Here is a 17,118-nt window from a genome sequence, read left to right as displayed (position 1 = left end):
TCAAGTATATCTAAGGGATATACCCAACAACCCTACAGGGGAGGTACTGGAGCCCACTATCTATTTCCAGTAGAAGCTTTCCAGCTAATAGGACAAGAGAGCAAAACAATTTGAGTTATTCTCCTGCCATGTGTTATCCACCTATCAATGTAATACCAAGATTTTGTTAAGTTATGGTAATGAGTGACAAACTAGAGGCAAGAGCAACTGCTTTTTAAAGTAAAAGCTCCCCAGGGTACCTGGGTGGCTCAGTGGGTTAAGCCTCTGCCTTCAGCTCAAGTCATGATCTCAGGGTCCTCGGATAGAGCCCTGCATTGGGCTCTCTGCTCAGTGGGGAGCCTGCCTCTCTGCCTACTTGTAATCTCTGTCAAATAAATAAATAAAATCTTTTAAAAAAATAAAGTAAATGTTTTCTTTTTAAAAAAGACGATCCAAAACCCAGTCTCTAAGCACTTGATTTTGAACATTTAACTAAGAACATTGATCAATACATACATAAACACGTTTGTAAAGCACAGATTGAACTATATCAATTCAAAATATTACAGCATGCATGAATATAGAGCTTTCAGGATCTTGTGCTTTTGTACAAGGCCTTGTGTTTAAATATTTTAAAACTCCCGTTTAAACTCCTTGATAAAGACAACTATAATCTTCGACTGATTTGTGGAAAGGAAGTCAAATGAGAAGTATTAGACGAATCAAAAAACACTCATATTAAGAGCTTATGAAAATAATCTTGCTCCCCAGAGGAAGTGTTGATTTGGTGAGATGTTGAGACCCACCTGTTCAATATGCCTTATCTGCTTTTTTGAGGCCACCTATAAATGGTGTTCTCTAGGACCTCATCTTTATCTAAGACATCCTAATGAACCTACGGATATCGTTTAGTATTGAAAATATTGTAATAACCTTCAGAACCCTTCAAAAGAAGCAACATTATAAACAAAGTTTTCTTGCAGAAATTGCTCATGGTTTCACAGGTTCTGGGTATCTCATTTTTTTTTAACACCCCCCCCCCAAAAAAAAAAGCTAACAAAGATCGAATCTTCCTATTCTAGGCATGGTGTAAGCATGTAATTATTCTAATCAACAAGTATTTATTGAAGTGCCCTATGTCCTCTCCAGTTTATCCCATTCCACTCTCACACAATCCCATGAAAACTATTATCCCCACTTCACAGAGGGAAAAGTTCTCAGAGGGATGCCACACAATTAACGAATACTAAAACGGAGATTTTACCCTGGAACTTCAAAGCCAATCCTACAAACCAACAAATCCAGGAGAATTAACGCTTTCAAATTCTGTTAGCCAAGCAGTTCGCCCCAAGAAACCTCGCGATATTACTCAAACTACTACTCCCAAGATGCACAACGGCTTCTGTCCGTCCGCTTATCCCCTTGAGTCTGGAGGGCCCCGGCATGCCTCGAGGCGCGAAAGGCAGCCTGGGAGCTGTAGTTCTCTTGGACGCCTACCGGTATTGCCAGCGCGGCAGTGGCGGCTTTCTTGGTTCCGTCCGGCGGGTCCTGTAAACGAACTGAGGCGGAGAAAGGGCGCGGAACTGGAAGAGGGTGAGTCAGGCACTGTCTACGCGATAAAGGGAGGCGGCACCGCGGCTCAGGGCTGAGTTGAGTAAGTGCGGCCCCTGCAGTCTATTCAGGGACGCCGCGATCTAGCGCCTTCGAAAAGAGGGCGAGGAGGAGCCAGAGCCCGGTCCTTGCACCCATTCTCGCCCTCGTACCCCGCCGCCATCTCCACCATGCAGTCCCGGGAAGAAGCTCCGCGCTCTCGCCGCCTGGCCAGTCCCCGCGGCGGGAGGCGACCCAAGAGAATTTCCAAGCCTTCTGTTTCAGCTTTTTTTACGGGCCCGGAGGAGCTGAAGGACACGGCTCATTCTGCAGCCCTCCTGGCACAGCTGAAGTCCTTCTACGACGCGCGGCTGTTATGTGATGTGACCATCGAGGTGGTGACACCTGGCAGCGGGCCTGGCACCGGCCGCCTTTTTTCCTGCAACCGTAACGTGCTGGCTGCCGCGTGTCCCTACTTCAAGAGCATGTTCACCGGTGGCATGTACGAGAGCCACCAGGCGAACGTGACCATGCATGATGTGGATGCCGAGTCCTTCGAGGTGCTGGTCGACTACTGCTACACGGGTCGCGTGTCGCTGAGTGAGGCCAACGTGCAACGCCTTTACGCGGCCTCTGACATGTTGCAGCTCGAATATGTGCGGGAAGCCTGTGCCTCCTTCCTAGCCCGCCGCCTTGACCTGGCCAACTGCACTGCTATCCTCAAGTTTGCCGACGCCTTCGACCATCACAAGCTGCGATCACAGGCCCAGTCCTTTATAGCCCACAATTTTAAGCAACTCAGCCGGATGGGTTCAGTAAGGGAGGAGAGTCTGGCAGATCTGAGCTTGGCCCAGCTGCTGGCTGTCCTGCGTCTGGATAGTCTGGACATCGAGAGTGAGCGGACTGTGTGTCATGTGGCCGTGCAGTGGTTGGAGGCAGCTCCCAAGGAGCGGGGCCTCAGCGCTGCGGAGGTCTTCAAGTGTGTCCGCTGGACACACTTCAGAGATGAAGATCAGGATTACCTGGAAGGGCTGCTGACCAAGCCTATAGTGAAGAAGTACTGTCTGGACTTTATTGAAGGGGCCCTGCAGATGCGCTATGGTGACAAGTTGTGCAAGTCTCTGGTCCCGAAGCCAGATAGCAGCAACAGCTCTGTTGTACCCACAGCAGAAAATCCCCCCCAGAGACTGGGTATGTGTGCCAAGGAGATGGTGATCTTCTTTGGACATCCTAGAGATCCCTTTCTCTGCTATGACCCATACTCAGGGGACATTTACACAATGCCATCTCCTTTAACCAGCTTGGCTCACACTAAGACTATCACCTCCTCAGCTGTCTGTGTCTCTCCAGACCATGACATCTACCTGGCCGCTCAGCCCAGGAAGGACCTCTGGGTGTACAAGCCAGCCCAGAATAGCTGGCAGCAGCTTGCCGACCGCCTGCTGTGCCGGGAGGGCATGGATGTGGCCTACCTCAATGGCTACATCTACATCTTGGGTGGGCGAGACCCGATTACTGGAGTCAAACTGAAGGAAGTGGAATGCTACAGTGTCCAGAGAAACCAGTGGGCGCTGGTGGCTCCTGTACCCCATTCCTTCTATTCCTTTGAACTAATAGTGGTTCAGAACTATCTTTATGCTGTGAACAGTAAGCGCATGCTCTACTATGATCCTAGCCACAATACGTGGCTGAACTGTGCTTCTCTTAAACGTAGTGACTTTCAGGAAGCCTGTGTCTTCAATGATGAGATCTACTGCATCTGTGACATCCCAGTCATGAAGGTCTATAACCCAGCCAGGGGAGAATGGAGGCGGATTAGTAACATTCCCTTGGACTCAGAGACCCACAACTATCAGATTGTCAATCATGGCCAAAAGTTGCTTCTCATCACTTCCACCACCCCTCAGTGGAAAAAAAACCGGGTGACTGTTTATGAATACGATACTAGGGAAGACCAGTGGATTAATATAGGTACCATGTTAGGCCTTTTGCAGTTTGACTCTGGCTTTATTTGCCTCTGTGCACGTGTTTATCCTTCCTGCCTCGAACCTGGACAGAGTTTCATCACTGAGGAGGATGATGCTCGAAGTGAGTCTAGTACTGAATGGGACTTAGATGGATTCAGTGAACTGGACTCAGAGTCAGGAAGTTCAAGTTCTTTTTCTGATGATGAAGTCTGGGTGCAGGTAGCACCTCAGCGAAATGCACAGGATCAGCAGGGTTCTTTGTAAATATTTTGAAGCACTAAAATGTTTCTACTACTATGGAATGTATCTCAAAAAGATTTCCTTTTCCTGAAAAGAAAAATGTTGATTAGGACTGCAGATTTGGTTTAGAAAGGGTCATGTTTGAATTACTAATGTAATGTTACAGAATTTAAATAGTCCATGAAATCAACCTATATGATAATTTACTGTGCTAAAAGTTGAGATTAAAATATGCAAATATGAACTATTCTAATTGATTGGAATGCTTGGTGGTTTTTTCATTGTTCAAATATTTGTTGCACCAGTGGATTGTTTGGGTTAGTTACGCCCTTTATATTTTGATTTTCTACCTTAGCCTTCTGTAAACTTTTTAATTCTATTTAGTGCCACGAAGAATTTAACTTTTTAATTTTTAAAAAGTAGAACATTGGACTAGAAGTTGTTGGTAGGGCTTTGAAGGTTTATATTTTCCTTCAGAATAATGAAAGCAGTAGATTTCCCAAATTTTGAACTAGCTAGTTTTTAGTATTATAAGTTAGTATAGTTAAATTTGGTTTGGTTTTCTCCCCTTATGCAAAGAAAAAAATTTGGATATATGTTATAAAATGGAATTTCATTTTGATAATGTGCAGAATGGTCTTAAGAGCTCACAGAAAGTAAAAAAAAAAAAAAAAAATCAGGATTCCATTGCTTTAAAAGAAATTTCGCTTTTAATTTTGGAATATAATGTGCAGTTGCTAAATGGCCATTTTTCTATTTTAAAAAACATCCAATCTAGTAGAATCACCAATTATTTAAACACCCTTCTAAACCAAAAAAAAGGTAACTTGCTTTGTAAGATCATATTTCATCTATATCTGATACGTGCTTCATTCAATCAAATAAACAATCCTTTTTTTCACTGGATGTATGATTGAGTAATGTAAATTTTTATCTGTTCGTCATGCCTAGTCTTAAACAGTTTATACGCTTTCCTAAAATATCTTGGCTGTATAGTTTTGGTGTTCATCTTAGAGGATTCTTCAGCAGGAAGTGATTTATTCTTTACTGTTTTTGTGAAGTTATACTGGTTTTGAAAATACATTTAAGCTAAAAAGGTATTTTATTGAGATCAGTAGTTACTGCATCTATCAACCATAAAATCAAGTGCCCGCAGAGAACTTTAAAACTTAAAGTTGTGTATGGAACTGTTTTGTGTAGCATTGAAATGTTCTGTCAAGTTTTGTAAGTCACTGTATATGATTATCATCACAAAGTTATTTTTCTATTAAAAGTTGACAGTTAAATAACTTAAGTGGGTGATGGCATTTGGGGCCAATAGTGAAAGTATATTTCGTCTAAAATGTTTCCCTAGCAATGGTGTACATGGTTATTTTATTAAGGTATTTGTATCTGTTCTGTATTTCTCTGTGAACCGTGCTCCAGTCTTTGTTTTTTGTCTTTTTGTTTGTTTTTGTGTCACCATTAAGTAAAGGTAAGTCCAGAACTAGAAACTAAATCACACAAAATTGATACTGTTAAATACAGAGAAATAGAGGTGCTTACCTTTTGAGGTGCTTAATACATATGACTGTCACAACACATATCCATGATAGATGGTGTACATATACAGATGCTTATAGTCTATAAATTTTTCTATACTGACTTAGAATCCTCTTTTTGCATCTTTTTTTCAAAATGTTAATTCCTCTTACGTGTTTATTCTGTAGTGACCGAATTCTAACATTTCTTACACCGCATCAGAGTACTGAGGAGTATGCCTGGGGTAGGTACCTGAATTCTGAATAAAAAAGAGGGAGAGAGAAAAGGGTTTTAAAAAAAAACAACAAAAACCAAGCACACAGATGTTTTCTTGGCCATTTTGATTGGGCATCCGAAGAGTCCATAGGACATTCCTGTTTAACATTACTTCTAGTGAAATAAGACTCTTGCTCTAGCAATGTGTTAAGAATGTGTTCCCTCAAGGGGCGCCTGGGTGGCTCAGTGGATCAAGCCTCTGCCTTCGGCTTGGGTCATGATCTCAGGGTCCTGGGATCGAGCCCCGCATCAGGGTCTCTGCTCAGCAGGGAGCCTGCTTCCCTCTCTCTCTCTGCCTACTTGTGACTTGTCTGTCAAATAAATAAATAAAATCTTAAAAAAAAAAAAAAAAAGAATGTGTTCCCTAAAAAAAAAAAAGAATGTGTTCCCTCAAAGCAGCAAACATTCTTTAGTGGCCTAAGGCTAACTTTTGTTCCATTTGATATCAGGGATGTTAAAAGCACTGGTCTCAACTTAGTGATTTCTTAGTAGTGTTATTTTTGGCCACCTCTTCTTCACTAGTAACTTCTTGTTGATAGCTTTTTGTTTTGTAAGGTTGAAATAGGACAGTGCTGATCTCAACCAGATTATCCATCTGCAGAGTTGAAGTCTGCAACTGATTGATAAAAGACAAATTCTACAATTTGTCATTTTCATCCTTTAGTTAAGTATAAGCTAATTAACAGTAATGTCATGGTTTAAAAAGAAGTTCTGGGGGAAGACTTTGGTTTCATAATATATTTGTGAATTAGGGGATAGATGTTAACCATTATTTTACAGATAAGTGATTTGTATATGGTTAGTTACAAATAAAAATGGCACTGGAACCCAGGCCTTCTGACCTCTTAATTAGCATTTCTGCTAAGTGTATAAAACCTTTGCTTGTACAATGAGTGACACAACCAGCAGTGTTGAAATCCCTTCTTGACAGGAAAGCAACTTTGTCTCAATTTTACAATTAATTGACACACCTTTTAGCAAATGCTCAATATAATATTGTTTGTAAGGCTATTCTGTGTAGGATTTAGAAGGATCTTAATTTTTTTTTGTATCTTTATGCCTGTAGTCTGAAAAGCTCAGCGAACCCAAATTATTTTAAATACTTACACAATTCAAATGGTAAGCATCGTTGGCATTTTCGGAAGGATAAAAGACTAAGTTAGCAAATACCTTGTTTAATTTGGGTTTAGGATTAAATTTAAATTATAGTTGCATTCTTCTGTAGTTGCAATGTTTTCTTCTGTTTTGTACCTGGATCTTATCGAGAATCTGAGGAAAGCTTTTGACTCATTCCCCAGAAAAGTGTATATGTTCATATTTTTATAATTCCAAGGGTGTTATGACACTTCTGAAGATATTCCACACACCCAGGAAAAGAACACTTGTGACAGAGTCCCAAGAACACTTCTACAAAAAGAAATTCACCTTTTTTCACAAGGCATATTGCTCAAATATTTGTTAAAGAGGGAGAAGAGCATTATTACATCTTTGCTAAAATAGAGCTAATGAAATAATATACATTTACCATCTGAAAGGGATGTGACTATGAAGGGGTACCTCAGAACTGAGACAGAGTTGACATTTCTGCTGTTTAAATTTTTCCATTTAATAATTAACATGAGTAGTTAAGTAACTAAATTTGATTTCTGAATCAGAAGAAATTAATCAAATGAGCTAATTGAAAGCTTTAACTTGAAGAGTTATGCATGTATGTTATGTATATGATTACTATCTAGGAAGACTGTATAATGAGAATTCAAAGCAAAATATAGGTTCCAGATGTTTCAAACTGGCAACATATCAAGCCATACACCTAAGTAGCCAGAGTTCTTTATCTCATAATGACCAGGTTAACAGGTGGTTGGAAAAGGACATTTAACCATAAAGAGTCTATTTAAAATATAATCAATTTGCTACTCACTGCTCATTAAACTAGGAACCAGTGCTTTGCCCGACGTCATTTTTGTCAATTTGTGCTGACATAAGGAAAATATATAAAATATGACAGATGAGATGTAAACTAAAATCATTTAATTGAATTTGTTTGAATGTTCGCAAGTTGGAAGTATAAAAAGTTTGCAGCTCTGTATCAGTGCACTAAATTTTAAAAGAAAGTTTGTCTTTGAAATCCTAAACTGTGTAACCAGAATGTAGACATCCCTAGTCTGCTTACATTTGAACTGTTGGAATCATTTTATGTCACGTGCTTCTTAGGTGTTTTACTTTGCCTCTGTCCTCTCATCAGATCTCGCCCACATCTTAACTTAAACACCATATCATTACAATTAACTTTAAGAGAATATTCATTATAACAAATATGATAAGGCAAGAAGGTAGTAGGGAAAATTATTCTTAGAAAATGTGACTAGCAATCCCAAGAGAATTAATAAGGTATTTTTAGAACCATCAAGATGATTAAATATGTGCAAACCAGTTTTTGTTGTTGTTTTGTTTTTAATTTCATGAAGGAATAAAAATAGTGTTCACAGAAGCTGCCAAGTCTTAGAAAACCAGATAGGCAATAGGTTTTGTGCCCTTTTCCTGACTCGGGGCCATTATGTCACCCATATCTAGCCAATCAGCTGCAGTTCCTTGCTTCTTGAACCTTATGGACTAACCATGGTCTAAGACACAGGGAGAGTAAGGGACAGACATTGTTGTATACCATTTCCCCCATTTGAGATGTATTTTCTTAGTAACCATTCCTACTCTGGACAGTCACCTCTCCAATGGAATCAAACTTTAGAGTCTCACCTCCAAAGCAATTACAGCTGCTTGAAACCACCATATAGTAGGAATATTTGGAGTGGGGGAGAAAACTATTCCTTAATTCTGGTGTAACTAACAAATAGCGATGGCTCTCACTTCAAGGCACAGTCTGGTCAGAGTCTCCAAGTCCTTATGGCTTTCTTTGTGTAGAGAAGATATCAGGGATTGATGTTTTCCTCTCATCTTATACATTAATTATGATCTGTGTGTGGTTGTATGTATGTGGAGACCCTATAGTTGTTTTAATAAGATAGAAGATTATCATATAAATCCACAATCTGCTATGTCTCCCCTCATCTAGAAAGTCACCTGAGAACAGGCTTTCTGGTTTCCCATTCTGCTAACCCTAGAGGGTTCTGGTCCACACAGTCCAAGCTAGTTCATACTTATGTTCATGACTATGTAAGGAAGGAAGGGGAAGAAGATATAAGGAAGAGGGTAGGAAGAGGACATGACCCTTCCCTATAAGGGAAAGTGTGTACATCGTGTCCAGTCACATGACACTAGCCAGGTCTTAATCATGTAGCCACACCTACTGCAAGAGTGCCTAGGAGAGGTAGTCTTTACTCTGGGTCAACAAGTATAAAGTTTAACTTTACAGATCCCTTCTTGTAGAATGCTACGGAAAAATATTGTATAAATAGCAATCTCTACTATACCATCAGTTGGGTTAGATTTTATGACATGGCAGCCAAAATGATTACCAGGACACCCAAGACCCACATCCTACCAGGTTGGAAGCCCCAGTGGAAAAAGGCAATATTTTCTGATATCTCTGGCCAATAATTCCTGGAGGACCTGGGACTCTGGGTAGCCACTTGTAGGTAGTTACTTGTAATCAATGAAGTTGGAGGATGGGAATGTTGAGGAAGACCGTTAAGGAAATAACTTCAATAAAGAGTTATAGTTCCTACAGAGACAGTAAGAGTTCCAATGATGGGAATGTTCAAGTTATGGAATGTATTTTGTTTTGACCAGATCTTAGGGTAGGAGGGGAGGTTTGGAATGGGAACAAGCTGGCAATGTTGGTTAACATCAGATCTTGGAAACTTTATATTCTGTGCCAGGGAATTGACTATTTTTGCATATAGTGTGAATTCACTGAGAATGTTTAAGTAGGGACTTGATGCAATTGAATTTATTTTCTCGAGATTCAGCTTCTGAATGTATTGACGGCCCAAGGTTGAGGGGCGAGAACGGTTAAAGGGACATTGTTGTAGTCCAGTGAGAGGATGCAGCCCTCAGCAGGGACAGTAGCTGTGGGCTTAGTGAGTGAGGTAGGAGCAGACATGAGAGGTTGAAGAGATTGAGCTGGACCTATAATTGTATGTTTGGTGATGAGAGAGCTGTAGGTATATCAGAAAGGAAGGACTATAGGCTATCCCAAGATTCTTGCTCGAATATTGTGTTCATGTGTAAGCCAAACTTCTGTACCAAAGAGGCCCTAAGATAAAAGATGGAAACTTGTTTCTCTCCACTGAGTCCCAGAAGTGAGCGGTCACAGGCTGGCAGGGTGGGTCTCCCCAATAAGACTCTTCATGAGCCCAGGTTCCTGCATCATTTTCCCCCCAACTCCAAGTGAGTCATCCTCATCCCCATAGGCAAAAAGCACACTCACCAGAATTATATCTATGTTGCCAGCCTGCAAGAAAGGGGAAAGAGAAGAAGTGCAAAAAATTCCTTTTTTAATGGACTTTTACATAATTGTGCCATTTTTCCACTGGGGAGAATTTAATCATACCACCATATCCAGCTGCAAGGTGGACTGGGAAATAGCCATTAGAGGGGTAGCTCTGTGCCCAGCTAAAACTCGGTGTTCTATTACTAAATAGACTAATAAACTAATATATTTTAAGAGAGACATGCCCAGGCTTCCTGTATTCGAATGAAGACAATTCACAACACCATGCAGGCTTTATTGCCTTGACGGTCATTTCAAATCTCCCTAATCCTCCTTCCACAATAATTCACACCCAAAAGTTAAATTCCATGTAATCCCAAATAAAGATTTTTCACAATGCAGAAATTAAGCCTTCATAGTGTCAGAGCTCTTTTCCACTCCCCTCTTTTCTGGGAACCCACTGCTGAGCCCTCTCATTCTTCCCACACCCCAACAGCTCTCACTAAGAGGAAAAAGAAGAGAATGAAGAGGCCAATTAGTGGAGGCTATCAGGATTGACCAAGTGGTTAGTGCTGTCAATGTGTTTGAGAGTCTTAGGTGTCAGATCAGATCTGGAGACACTAGTAGACGCATGTGGTGTCCCATGTCACCACAACCTCTGATTTCAGCTGCAGCTATGGTACACACTCCCAGACCGTGATAACAGTCCACTTTGCTTTGCTTTTCTGGCTAGAGGTTTCTCTGAAAGATCATGCTCTTGGGCAATGCTCTTGCAACAGCACCCGAGTTCAAGGGGAAGTTAATGCCCCCAGGGCAGTCCTTAAGCAACAGTGGTTGGGAATTGGTAGTTGTATGTTGCAGGATCCCAGCTTTAAGAAAGAGACATCTCTGAAAGGCATTCGGTATGGATCCTCAGAGGGTCCCTTGCTGGACTGTACCGCAGTCTCCCACCACAGTAATCAATTCAGTAACACCTCTTCCCTGTGTCATTTTCAGGGTATGGCCAACCAAGTCACATCACAGAAAGGACTTGGCCCTTAGAAGGTCCATGGGTGGTATTTGGCAAAGAAGTTTCAATCTGAAGATTTGCTTGGGGGCAGAAGCCTAGAAAGAATAAATCAGAATAAGTGAGATGAAGCTTTAATTAGCCATCTGCCAAATACGGGTTCATCCAGCCACGAAAGGGCGCAGGTGAGTTCAAGTCTCACAGCCCTTCTTATAACATGACAACAAAAAACTTAATGTTTTTATAACAATTGTGTTGCCAACAATGTTTTTTTTTTTTCCCTAAGATTTTATTTATTTGTTTGACAGAGAGGGACACAGCGAGAGAGGGGACACAGCGGGGGCAGTGGGAGAGGGAGAAGCAGGTTTCCTGTGGAGCAGGGAGCACGATGTGGGGCTCGGGGCTCGATCCCAGGAGCCTGGGATCATGACCTGAACCAAAGGCAGACCCTTAATGACTGAGCCACCCAGGTGCCCCCTACCAACAATATTCAGCCTGAATCTAATTAAACCATTAGAACAAACTTCCAGTTTACAGGAGAGCCTGGCCAGAAGGACGAAGTAAAACCAGTATGAAGAAGCAATCAGCCAAATCCAGAACGTGAATTATCCAGCAGGACAACTAACACGATGTCGACAGGACTCTATCTCCCTTACCCGGTAAGATGTGAAGAAGCAGAAGGGCAGGCGTGGCCTACTCTATGGAAAGGAAGAGACAGTACCTATTGAAAGAGAGAATACCTCAGGTTGTGTTTTTGGTTGCTTTGAGTCTTTAACACCTTTAACACCTTGCGAGGCTCAGGCAAAAATCCATTAAGAGACTAATGAGGACCCTGGGCCCAGAAACTCAAGGAAAGGGAGGAGATGGACCAAAGCCCAAGGGTCAGGGTCATATTGGAATGGGAGCCACGACCCTCTTTCAAAGTTGGAGGGAGAAAGGCTCACAGAGATAGAGATGAACTTCTTAATTCTTTCACTGAATTAGGATGCCAGGTTTTCTGCTAAAAGAAAGGAAGTGGCTTGGAGCCGAGAGTTTACCTGTTCACTGGTAAGCTTTGTGAGTTAAACTTTACAGGTTCCTTCTTGTAGGGATAGGGCCTATTTCACCTTTATATCTCTCAAAACACCAATCAAAGTGCTTTGAACAGAGTTTTAAAAAAATCAAGACTGGAGGTGTTGCTGTAAAATAGGACTGTGACTATCCTAGATCTTAACAATATATTACTAAAATTATTTTAAGAATAATCCTTAAATAGTTTGAATAAATAGTTAAATAGTTTGAATTTCTGTATATTATTCTTGACCACTAAGTGATTCTTGATGTTTTTGTCAATTAGACTCACAGAATACTAAAGCCCACTTTTCTTATTTAAACCTAAAGAACTTAAGGGGTGCCTGGGTGGCCTAGTTGGTTAAATGTCTGCCTTCGGCTCAGGTTCCCTTCTCAGTGGGGAATCTGCTTCTCCCTCTGTCACTCCTTAGCCCCCTGCTAATTCTCAATCTCTCTCTCTCTCTCTCATGAATAAATAAATAAATAAATAATCTTTAAAAAATAAAATGCACAGTATTATTTTTTAGTGTTACATTATGCTTTTTATATTTATATTTATATTTGGTATTTATACTATTTATATTTTTAGTATTATATTTTGTCCATTTCAGTTCAGATATACCTCAGGAATCTCAAATCAGAGCATTGAGCTAACTTAATAAATTTCAAAGTTTTCTTATATTAAAATTCACAGTTATGATATTAAATATCTCAAGGTAATGATAAAGTATACTTTCTCAAATAGTACCTCTGTGTACTCACTGAATACCATTTGAATATAACTGTGAGCAGCAATAAAACCATCTAAATTTGAATCAATTTGCACAGTATCAAGGTTCAGACTTAAAGATATGATCATGTCACTTATTTTAAAACGCAATAAATTTATATCAAAAAGTCTACACATTTCTCGTCATGAAGTTTGGAATTACAGCTGGAGTCAAAATTAAAATAACCATATGATTTAATGTTTGAGGTCTCTGAAATGTCAAGAACTTTTAATATGGTCAATTTCTGATTTTCTAGGAACTCGGGTCCTTTCTTTTCCCATGTTGACTGTCTGCTGGCTCTGTGAAAGTCTGAGAGAAGAGACAGGATGGAGAGTTGGAATCAGCCAACTGGATTGCTTGTTAGGAGACTCAGAACATTTGGAGAAAGGTGAGGCATAACCAAGTGTTTCAAATAAGGTCTCTGTAAGCTAAGGGTCCTGTTCATTTTTCTCTACGTGTCGTCCAGTTTTCTCAGCACCATTTGTTGGGGACTGTTTTTTCCTCATTGGCTGTTCTTGAGTCCCTTGTCAAATATTGACTGACCTTATATGCAGGAGTTTATTTCTGGGCTCTGTATTATGTTCTGTTGATCTATGCATCTCTATTTATGCCAGTGACATACTGTTATAATTATTATAGTTTTGTAACATAGGCATACCTTTATTTATTGTGCTTTCTTTTATTGCTCTTCACAGATATTGTTAGTTTTCTTTTCTTTTCTTTTTTTTTTTTTTAACAAATTGAAAGCTTTTAGCCCTCCTGCATTGAGCCAGTCTATTGGCATCATTTTTCCAACAGCATTTGCTCACTTTGTGTTTCTGTGTCACATTTTGGTAATTCTCACAATACTTCCAAATTTTCATGATTATGTTTGTTACGGTGGTCCATAATCAGTGATCTTTTATATTATGATAGTAATTATTCTGGGGTACCACAAACCACACCCATATAAGATGACAAGCTTAAGGGTACCTGGATGGCTCAGTCAGTTAAGCACCAACTCTTGATTTCGGCTCAGGTCGTGATCTCAGGGTCGTGGAATCAAGCCCTGTGTCAGACTCTGCGCTGGGCGTGGAGCCTGCATAAGATTCTCTCTCTCCCTCAGCTTCTGCCCCTCCTACCATGTGCTCTCTCTCTCTTTCTAAAAAAAAAAAAAAAAGTTGGCAAGCTTAATGAATAAATGTTTTGTGTTCTGACTGCTCCACTGATCTGCTGTTTCCCTGTCTCTCTTCCTCTCCTTGGGTTTCCCTATTCCCTGAGATAACAGCAATATTGAAATTTGGCCATTGAATAATCCTAGGGTGTCCCCTAGGTATTGAAACAAAAGGAAGAGTTGCATGTCTCTCCCTTTAAATGAAAAGCTGGAGCTCATTATCATTAAGTGCAGTGGGGAAGGCATGTCAAGACCCAAAACAGACCAAAAACTAGGCATTTTGCGCTGAACAGCCAAGTTTTGAATGCAAAGGAAAATTTCTTGAAGAAAATTAAAAGTAAAGTGCTACTCCAGGTAATGCACAAATGGTAAGAAACTGAAACAGCCTTAGTGCTGAGATGGAGAAAGTTCAAGTGGTATGGATAGAGGATCAAGCCAGCCACAACATTCCCTTAAGGGAAAGGCTAATCTAGAGCGAGGCCCTAACTCTCTTCAATCCTAGGAAGGCTGAGAGAGGTGGGGAAGCTGCAGAAAAGTTGGAAGCTAGCAGAAGTTGGGTCATGAAGTAAGGAAAGAAGACTTCTCCATAACATGAGAGTGCAAGGTGAGGCAGCAAGTGCTCATAGAGAAGCGGCCCCAAGTTCTCCAGATAAGGCTAAGATCATTCATGAAGGTGGCTACACTGAACAACAGATTTTAAGTGTAGACAAAAAAGTCTTCTGTTGGAAGAAGATGTCATCTAGGACTGTTGTAACTGCTCTTCTTTTATAACCACAACCTTTTCCTTTCTCATTGCCCTAACCCTTGCCAACCCTAGTCTGTAATCCATATCTCTTTTGTTTTATTTAAAGAGTATCATATAAATGGAATCATATGGTATGTAACCTTTTGAGATTTTTTTTTTCATTCAATATCATTCTCTTGAGATTTGTCCAAGTTTTCTGTGTATCGGGCAATTCAGTTCTAGATGTAGATATTCCAAATGATGTAGTAACAATCTCCCCCCAAAATCTTCCCTTTCATAAAAGCAATGAAAGCTCTAGCAAAAACTCTTAAAATAAATGTATCAGAACTATGGAAATTAACTGAAGACCAAGAAGTGTTCATTCAAGGGAAACAGATGAATCTTGGTAAGAGCAGTAAGCCCTGTGACATTTTGACATGCCCTGATCCCATCCTTCTCATCTAGCTTTATGGGAGCCTTAAAATTCAACAGCTTCACAACTACAGGGCCTGTAAAAAATAGCAGTTTAGCAGCCACTGGATGAGACATAATAGATTTGGAGATCACTAAAAGCCCTATTTCCAGAGATTTGCTTCTCTCGTGGCTCACCTAAAAGCTCCATTATCGGGACTTGTCTTTATTTGACATTTTTCAGAGTACATTCTGTGAAAAAAGCTTGACATCCAGGGCTTTTGTTAAAAAAAAAATCAGTGACAAAATAATAGGAAAAAATAGATAAATTGGTCTTCATAAAAATTAAACTTTTGTGCCTCATCTGATGCCATCAATAAAATGAAAAGACAATGTAAAGGGAGAAAATATTGGCAAATTATATATCTGATATGATTCTTGCATCTACTATATGTAAAGAACTTATACAATTTAATAATAAAAATACAAACAACCCAATTGAAAATAGAGAAAGGATGTGTATAGACATCTCTCCAAAGAAGCTATACAAGTGCCAACAAGCACAAGAAAAGATGCTCAACATCAGTAGTCATTAAAGGAAATGCAAATCAAAAACACTTCACACCCACATGGACTGCTAGAATCAAAAACAAAATGAAGGGCAGTTGGCTGGCTCAGTCTGTGGGATGTGGGACTTTTGATCTCAGGATTGTGAGTTCAAGCCCCACTTTGGGTGTGAAGATTACTTAAAAATAAGATCTTTTTAAAAAAAGAACAAAATGAAATAAATAGCAACAACAAAAAACCTTGAATACAAGAGCTGGGAAGGACATGGAAAAAATGAAATCCTTATAACTGCTGGTGGGAATCTAAAATGGTGCAGTTGATGGGGTGCCTGGGTGACTCACTTAAGCATCCAAATCCTGATTCTGGCTCAGGTCATAATCTCGGGGTTGTGAGATCAAGCCCCATGTCCAGGCTCAGTGTGGAGTCTGCTTGAGATTCTTTCCTTCTCCCTCGGCCCCTCCCCCTGCTTGTGTTCTCTCTTTCCCGCTCTAAAACAAAGAAAATTTTTTAATTAAAATTTTAAAATTTTATTTTTTTTAAGATTTTTTTTTTTTTAATTTGACAGACAGAGATCACAAGTAGGCAGAGGCTGGCAGAGAGAGAGAGGAAGGGAAGCAGGCTCCCTGCTGAGCAGAGAACCCGATGTGGGGCTTGATCCCAGGACCCTGGGATCATGACCTGAGCCAAAGGCAGAAGCTATAACCCACTGAGCCACCCAGGTGCCCCCAAATTTTTAAATTTTAAAAAATAAAAAATAAAAAGGTGCAGTTGCTCTGGAAAACCATTTGCAGTTCCTCAAAAAGTTAAACATAGAGTTACCATATGACCCAGAAATATCACTTCTGGGTATATACTCAAGAAAATTTGGGAACATACATCTAGAAAAAACTGGTGCACAAATGTTCATAGAAGCATTATTCATAACTAACAAAAAGTAGGAAAAAAACAAATGCCCATTAGGTGATAAATGGATGAAAAAATGCCAAAATCAACACCATGGAATATTATTTGACCATAAGTAGAAATAGAGTTCTGATACATGTTATGACATGGATGGACTGAAAGCAATATGTTAAGTGAAAGAAATCAAACACAGAGGACACATATGTATGAGTCCATTTTTTTTTTAACTTTATTTATTTGAGAGAGAGAGAAAGAGATCACAAGCAGTGGGGAGGGGCAGAGGAAGACAGACAAGCAGACTCCCTGCTGAGCAGGGAGCCTGACAAGGGGCTCAATCCCAGGACCCCAGGATCATGACCTAAGCCAAAGATAGATGTTTAACCAACTGAGTCACCCAGGTGTTCCAAAGTGATTCCATTTAAATGAAATGTCCAGAATAGGCAAAACCACAGAGACAGAAAGGAGATTAGTGGTTTCTGAGGACTTGGGGGCTGGGTATATGGAAGGTCAGGAAGAAATGGATATTCATTGCTAATAGGTATGGAGTTTTGGGGGAGCAATGAAAATATTT

The 17,118-nt window shown here is 40.2% G+C and overlaps 1 protein-coding gene across 1 annotated transcript; it reads left to right on the top strand.

The window, feature by feature from the left end:
* Positions 1–1,611: 1,611 nt before the first annotated feature.
* On the top strand, positions 1,612–5,883 carry KBTBD7 (kelch repeat and BTB domain containing 7). Its single transcript, XM_080798769.1, has one exon. The coding sequence runs from the start codon at positions 1,761–1,763 to the stop codon at positions 3,798–3,800; it is 2,040 nt and encodes a 679-aa protein (XP_080654895.1). The 5' UTR covers positions 1,612–1,760; the 3' UTR covers positions 3,801–5,883.
* The last annotated feature ends 11,235 nt before the right edge of the window (positions 5,884–17,118 follow it).

The sequence above is a fragment of the Martes martes genome (assembly GCF_963455335.1).
Source record: "Martes martes genome assembly, chromosome: 3".
NCBI lineage: Eukaryota > Metazoa > Chordata > Mammalia > Carnivora > Mustelidae > Martes > Martes martes.
The sequence above is the reverse complement of the archived record's forward strand: the minus strand, read 5'-3'. Positions and strand labels throughout refer to the sequence as shown.